The sequence below is a fragment of the Rana temporaria genome, chromosome 6, assembly GCF_905171775.1.
Source record: "Rana temporaria chromosome 6, aRanTem1.1, whole genome shotgun sequence".
Lineage (NCBI taxonomy): Eukaryota > Metazoa > Chordata > Amphibia > Anura > Ranidae > Rana > Rana temporaria.
The window spans coordinates 184,008,304-184,015,803 of NC_053494.1; the positions used below are offsets into that span (position 1 = coordinate 184,008,304).

A 7,500-nucleotide genomic window follows, 5' to 3' on the forward strand; every position below is an offset into this window, starting at 1 on the left:
CTCACACTTCCCCCGGTGCCCCCCACACACACATCATAGGAAGGCTCCACTCGGAGTGAGAACCCGACTCGCTTCCCACCTTAAACCAAGAATCGCTCCCGTGACGTCACATCGGAAATTTACCAAAAGCCAGAACGGGCCAACTGCACGGACGGAGCGGGCCGGGGCGCTCTGTGATTGGGCGGCGGGGTGCTGACGTCGGCTGACGCGAGCCGCATGTAGTGTGATAGCAGTGAGTGGAATAGTCAGCCCACATAAACAAAGGCACATTGGAGAGGAGCTCAGAGCTCTGCAACTAGTACCAGGGACTTGTCTCCGCACCGGGATGTACCGATCACCTCTGACTGCTTAGAGGAGCCTCTCCGCTCTGCACCGCCGGTAAGTGTCCGCGCCGAGCATACACTGGATCTACACTGCGCCCAATTCACTGGAAAAGTACACCCCGGAGTACACAGACACTAATACACCCCATACTACATAGTCACCCCATAGTACATACACACCCCAATACACCCCATACTACACAGACACCCCAATACACCCCATACTACATAGACACCCCAATACACCCCATAGTACATGGTCACCCCAATACACCCCATACTACATACACACCCCATACTACATAGTCACCCCATACTACATAGACACCCCAATACACCCCATACTACATAGACACCCCAATACACCCCATACTACATACACACCCCATACTACATAGTCACCCCATACTACATAGACACCCCAATACACCCCATACTACATAGTCACCTCAATACACCCCATAGTACATACACACCCCATACTACATAGACACCCCAATACACCCCATACTACATAGTCACCCCAATACACCCCATACTACATAGACACCCCAATACACCCCATACTACATAGTCACCTCAATACACCCCATACTACATAGACACCCCATAGTACATACACACCCCATACTACATACACACCCCAATACATCCTATACTACATAGTCACCCCAATACACCCCATAGTACATACACACCCCAATACATCCCATAGTTCACAGACACCCCAATACACCCCATACTACATACATATCCCATAGTACATACATACCCCAATACACCCCATACTACATAGACATCCCAATACACCCCATAGTACAGGGACACCCCAATACACCCCACACACCCCAATACACCCCATAGTACATACACACCCCTTAGTACATAGATACCCCAATACACCCCATAGTAAATACACACCCCAATACACCCCATAGTACATAGACATCCCCATAGTACATAGATATTCCAATACACCCCATAGTACATAGACACCCCAATACACCCTATACTAATACACACCCCAGAGTACATAGACTCCCCAATACACAGAGTACATAAATTCCACAATACACCCAATAGTACATAGCTTCATAGACTTCCCAATAGCACATACACACCCCTTAGTACATAGACACCCCAATACACCCCAGTAGTACACAGACTTTCCAATACACTCCATAGTACATAGACTCCCCCAATAATACACTGACTGATTAGAAGTGTCACTACACTGAGAAGATGGGACAAGCCTGGATGCGCTCTGATCACCTACATATCACTTACCTGGAGCTGCTGGGTGTTTGGAAGAAAGTTGTGGATGATATGATGGATCATAGAGAGTGAAAGCACATGTGTCACCTACTGAGAGATACTTCTACACATGTGCGATCTCTATATCTATTTATCTATATCTAATATGTATGTGTGGGAGTAGATAGAAAGATAGATAGATAGATAGATAGATAGATAGATAGATAGATAGATAGATAGATAGATAGATAGATAGATAGATAGATAGATAAAACGATCTATCGAGAAAAAACATACATATTATCTATCTATCTATCTATCTATCTATCTATCTATCTATCATGTCGCCAATCTTTTTTTTTTATCTCTATCTCTATCTTTCTATCTCTATCTTTATTACTCTCTTTGGTATTATTTATCTTATATTATCTATCTCTTCTTCTTCACTTTATCTATCTATCTATCTATCTATCTATCTATCTATCTATCTATCTATCTATCTATCTATCTATCTATCTATCTATCTATCTTTCTATCTATCTATCTATCTATCTATCTATCTTTCTACAAACAGGAGTACTCAGAGGGTCACACACCTTGCTGCCCACCCATGACTGTCACTCTTTCCATGCATGTGCTTTTGGGTTACCTGGTCTGACCCCTTGCTTGCTGCCCATGTGACTTGTCTTAGATGCCCATACAGACTGCTTGCTTGCCCTGTAGTGGCTGGCACAGGGTGGGGGGTTGATTTTGCGGTCTCCTGGTTACCATACACGGGGGGCAGAGAGCTGAACTGGGTGATGCGATCCAATTAATATGGAAGTGAGCTCGCCTTGTCTGGATACAATGTAACACACTAATAAGCAATATTGCATGAAGCCCCCGGTGTCATGTAATCCTCAGGGGCTGCTCCTGTGGATGCTGGCAGAGGTGTCACCCAGTTTAATAAGCATTAGATGGATGATAAATAAAGTGCGCTGCTGTCTAGGTTGGTGACATAGGGGTGAGGTGTGTGGTATTATATTATGGAAAGGGGTTCGGGTTGTACTTTTAATCTCCAGTGTAGGAATTTATTTATTTAATGAGATAAAAGTGAAATAGTTGGTGATCCCGGCTTGTTGCTGGTGGGCCTGTGGATCATGTGGATGTTGTGGTCGCTGTCACAATGGAGGTGCCAGTCACTCGGGCACACTTACACCAAGTATGAGCATCTAATGACTCAACTGTCTGCTGTGTTTACAGTCATTTACACCATGCAGGGAAAGGGCTTTCTCCCCTGACTCACCCACATTCTCCACCATAGAGAATATTCACAATTTCTTTTTTTTCCATCCTCCTGTCATTTGTCATTGACGCCCATTAACGTCTCCTTTCTGCCCGCAGGAACCTATGCTGACCCCCTGGGTACCCCTCCGCTGACCCATTTACATTGTGGAGATTTGTCCCGACAAGAACTACAACACTGTCCTCCTTTACTTTCATCGAAAACGTCCGCAGCCCGGCTGAAGGTTTGTTGCTGTTAATTTTTGGAGGGGGGCAAAAAAAGAGAAAAAGGGGGGGGGGGGTGGATTTGGGGTACTGAGTGCCAAGACAACCTATGTTATGGGGCCACATATAAGGAAATAATGTCATCTCTTAAGTTTAACGTTGGCATAGTTTTGTAAAAAGATGACTGTAGAATTGGGATTATGGGCGTTTTTTAAGCGTTTGGAGCGTTGAGAAAACGAAACGTGAAGTTTGTCAGCGTTGCAGGTTGTGATAAGGTCTCTCCAGCACAAGCTGAGACTTGTAGTCCCACAGCACTCATTATTATTTTGGGTGGGCGTTTGGTATTATGGGAGGGGGGCGGCAATGGATGACACAATGGTCCAAATAAAAGGGGAAGAAGTATGCAGTTGAACAGCTTGGGTATCTATTTAATTGTCTCATTTACAGCCATGCCCTGTGTTCAGGCTCAGTATGGGTCGTCGCCACAAGGAGCCAGCCCAGCTTCCCAGAGCTACAATTACCACTCATCAGGAGAATACAGCTCCGATTTCTTAACGCCAGAGTTTGTCAAGTTTAGCATGGACCTGACCAACACTGAAATCACTGCCACCACTTCTCTCCCCAGCTTTAGTACCTTTATGGATAACTACAACTCCGGCTACGACGTCAAGCCACCTTGCTTGTACCAAATGCCAGTGCCTGGGCAACAGTCCTCCATAAAAGTGGAAGATATTCAGATGCACGGCTACCAACAGCACAGCCACCTGGCACCTCCATCAGAGGAGATGATGGCACATTCAGGCTCAGTCTACTACAAGCCTTCTTCACCCCCAACCTCCAACACCCCAGGCTTCCCAGTCCAGCACAGTTCAATGTGGGATGACCCTGGTAGCCTCCACAGCTTCCACCAGAACTATATGGCCACCAGCCACATGATAGACCAAAGGAAAGGTCCTGTGTCCAGACTGTCCTTATTCTCTTTCAAGCAGTCCCCTCCTGGGACCCCAGTCTCTAGCTGTCAAATGAGGTTTGATGGCCACCACATCTCCATGAACGCTGAGGCCTCGGGTGTCCACCATGTGGTGGATGGACAGACATTTGCAGTCCCCAACCCCATCAGGAAACAGGCGGCCATGGGCTTCCCTGGACTTCAACTTGGCCATGCCTCCCAACTCATAGATAGCCAGCTCCCTTCACCCCCTTCCAGAGGGTCCCCATCTAACGAGGGGCTCTGTGCTGTGTGTGGAGACAATGCTGCTTGCCAACACTATGGAGTTCGCACGTGTGAAGGGTGCAAAGGGTTCTTCAAGGTGAGTTGGAGGCTTAATATGACACCATTCCAGGTAGATTGTCACATTCCATGGCAAAGGCTTGCAGAGCAGGAAGTGTATCATTAGCCATATCAACACACACTAAAGCTGCATTTAGCACATTGATACATTGTTAACAGGAACAGTAATCAGCACAATGTAAAGAAACTCCCTTGATACTTGGCTACACACATACATACACACCTTGATAGATTATCAACAGTAGCGCATTCCATAAGTACCCAGCACGTTAATTCATTGTAAACCTGACATGCCATTCTATATCAAATTCCTTTGTAATATTGATACATTGTTATCAGGAACAGTGCAACACAATGCAAAGACACTACCTTGATACTTGGCTATATACATACCTTGATGGATTATTACCAGCACGACCCATAAGTACCCACTCTTGCTATAGAACGTTAATACATTGTAAACTTGACATGTCATTCTATATAAACTACCTTTGTAATATTGATACATTGTTATCAGGAACAGTGCAACACAATGCAAAGACATATACATACATACCTTGATGGATTGTTACCAGCACGATCCATAAGTACCCACTCTTGTTGTAGAACGTTGATACATTGTAAACCTGACATGCCATTCTACAGGCATACCCCACTTTTAAGTACACAATGGGGCTTATTTACTATCACTGGAAAGTGCAAAATCAGGCTCACTTCTGTATATAAAATTCCTTTGTAATATTGATACATTGTTATCAGGAACAGTGCAACACAATGCAAAGACACTACCTTGATTCTTGGCTATATACATACCTTGATGGATTATTACCAGCACGATCCATAAGAACCCACTCTTGCTATAGAACGTTGATACATTGTAAACTTGACATGTCATTCTATATAAAATTCATTTGTAATATTGATACATTGTTATCAGGAACAGTGCAACACAATGCAAAGACATATACATACATACCTTGATGGATTATTACCAGCACGATCCATAAGTACCCACTCTTGCTATAGAACGCTGATACATTGTAAACTTGACATGCCATTCTATATAAACTACTTTCTTAATATTGATACATTGTTATCAGGAACAGTGCCACACAATGTAAAGAAATTACCTTGATACTTGGCTATATACATACACACCTTGATGGATTATTACCAGCATGATCCATAAGAAGCCACTCTTGCTATATAACGCTGATGCATTGTAAACTTGACATGACTTTCTATATAAACTATCTATTTAATATTGATACATTGTTATCAGGAAGAGTGCAGCACAATGTAAAGAAACTACCTTTATACTTGGCCACATGCATACACACGTTGGTAGAATATTAACAGTAGTACGATCCATAAGAACTTACTCTTCCGCTAATACATTGTAAACTTGACTTGACATTCTATATAAACTGCCTTTGTAATATTGTTACATTGTTCTCAGGAACAATTAAACAGCAGCACAATGCAAAGGAACATCCATGATGCTGCATTACATGACATGCATACGTTTAATAGATGATACACAGTAAATGGCATGATCTACAAGAACTCATTCCGCTTATGGAACGTTTTATCTTGTGGACTTGACTTGATTTTCGAAATAAAGCTCCTTTGAAAAGTTAATACATTGTTATCAGGAACAGTAAAAGAGCAGCACGATGTAAGGAAACTCCATTGGAATACATTGCATACATACATTGATGGGTTTATTAACAATAAAAAGCATGATCCATAAGAATCTACTCTGCCTATAGGAAGTTGCTACATTGTGAACTTGGCATGATATTCTAAATCATGTTGATACATTGTGAACAGGAAAGGAAAAGCAAACACGAACACAATTTTACACCAATTCACTTGATTCATTACAAACGTTGTTACATTATTAAACCTTAAATGTAAGCAACTCAACCTATAGCAGAGCACTCTAAAAACATCTGTTATTAGTGTATTGATACATTGTTAACTATTTATACAATGGAACAGTTAATAGTACAGTTTAAAAGCAAGTCATTTGACACATATTATATTAAACTTTAAATGTAAGCAACTCAACCAATAGCAGAGCACTCTAAAAACATCTGTTATTAGTGCATTGATACATTGTTAACTATTTATACAATTTATAGGAACAGTTAATAGTACAGTTTAAAAGCAAGTCATCTGACACATTGATATACATAAGTCGATGCATTATTAGATGTAACAGTCCATAACTTCGCAACGTTGATACATTGTTAACAGATATTCAGCTCGCTTCAGAGCATTGCTACTTTAATATATGTCCATATGTGTGTATATACAGTACATTGTCTATATAGCATCCTAAAACACCTGATCCATGGTTACAGGAAGTGTCCTTAGCATTCCCCATAAAACCACCTTTATAAATGCTCTATAAAACTGATACTTTGTTACACAGCACATCCTAATGAGGCTTTTCCCAAAACCTTTACACTCCCTGTCATATTTGTTCTTGGAAGACAAATGCCATGCAAGCCTAGTCACATGGACAGCTAAACACATTCCTACGTTGTTACATTATTATTATTAACATAATGATACACAATAACAAAGAGATGTAATACTGTTTATATATATTTTTCCTGTTACTAGATGACATCATAATGTTGACACAATAACTGTCAATGTGTTTTGTTATCAGCGCATGCTCATCAATAAACAATGCAAACCTTGTATACTTTTTTTTTACACTTTGGATGGGATTTCTGGAATTTTTATATGACTTTTGGGTTATAGTCATCATTGACAGGAGATATCTTGTAGTCAATATGCTATAATACTACTAGTAAAATAATAATAATAACAATAAAAATAATAATAATAATAACAACAATAATAATAATAATAATAATAATCCATCTTCTAAATTATTGCAAGTGCTGAGCATAATGAGGGCAATGAGTGTCATTTTAATTGGTGACATTTTTATCCCTAAGAAATGAATAATAGATGCAAGATGTGGAAGAAAAGCCTTGTCCCTGATAACACAGGCCAGGGATGACATATATTGGGAACAATTAAATCGTCCCCTTCCAGCAGATCTCTCTGCATTTCTTCCCTGCTTGTGTTGGGTGAACACAGATCTGTTTTGCATGTTGTGCT

At 41.3% G+C, this 7,500-nt stretch overlaps 1 protein-coding gene across 3 annotated transcripts in view; it reads left to right on the forward strand.

Moving 5' to 3' along the window:
- Positions 1 to 244: 244 nt before the first annotated feature.
- NR4A2 (nuclear receptor subfamily 4 group A member 2) overlaps positions 245 to 7,500 on the forward strand; it is a 13,950-nt gene continuing 6,694 nt past the window's right edge. For 2 of the 3 annotated variants that reach the window (XM_040357939.1, XM_040357940.1), the window contains exons 1-3: positions 245 to 378; positions 2,961 to 3,085; positions 3,513 to 4,375. In XM_040357939.1, the coding sequence (XP_040213873.1) occupies positions 3,515 to 4,375 (861 nt within the window). In that variant the 5' untranslated portion in view covers positions 245 to 378; positions 2,961 to 3,085; positions 3,513 to 3,514. The remainder of the gene's footprint in view (positions 379 to 2,960; positions 3,086 to 3,512; positions 4,376 to 7,500) is intronic. The other variant, XM_040357941.1, reaches the window with a different exon arrangement.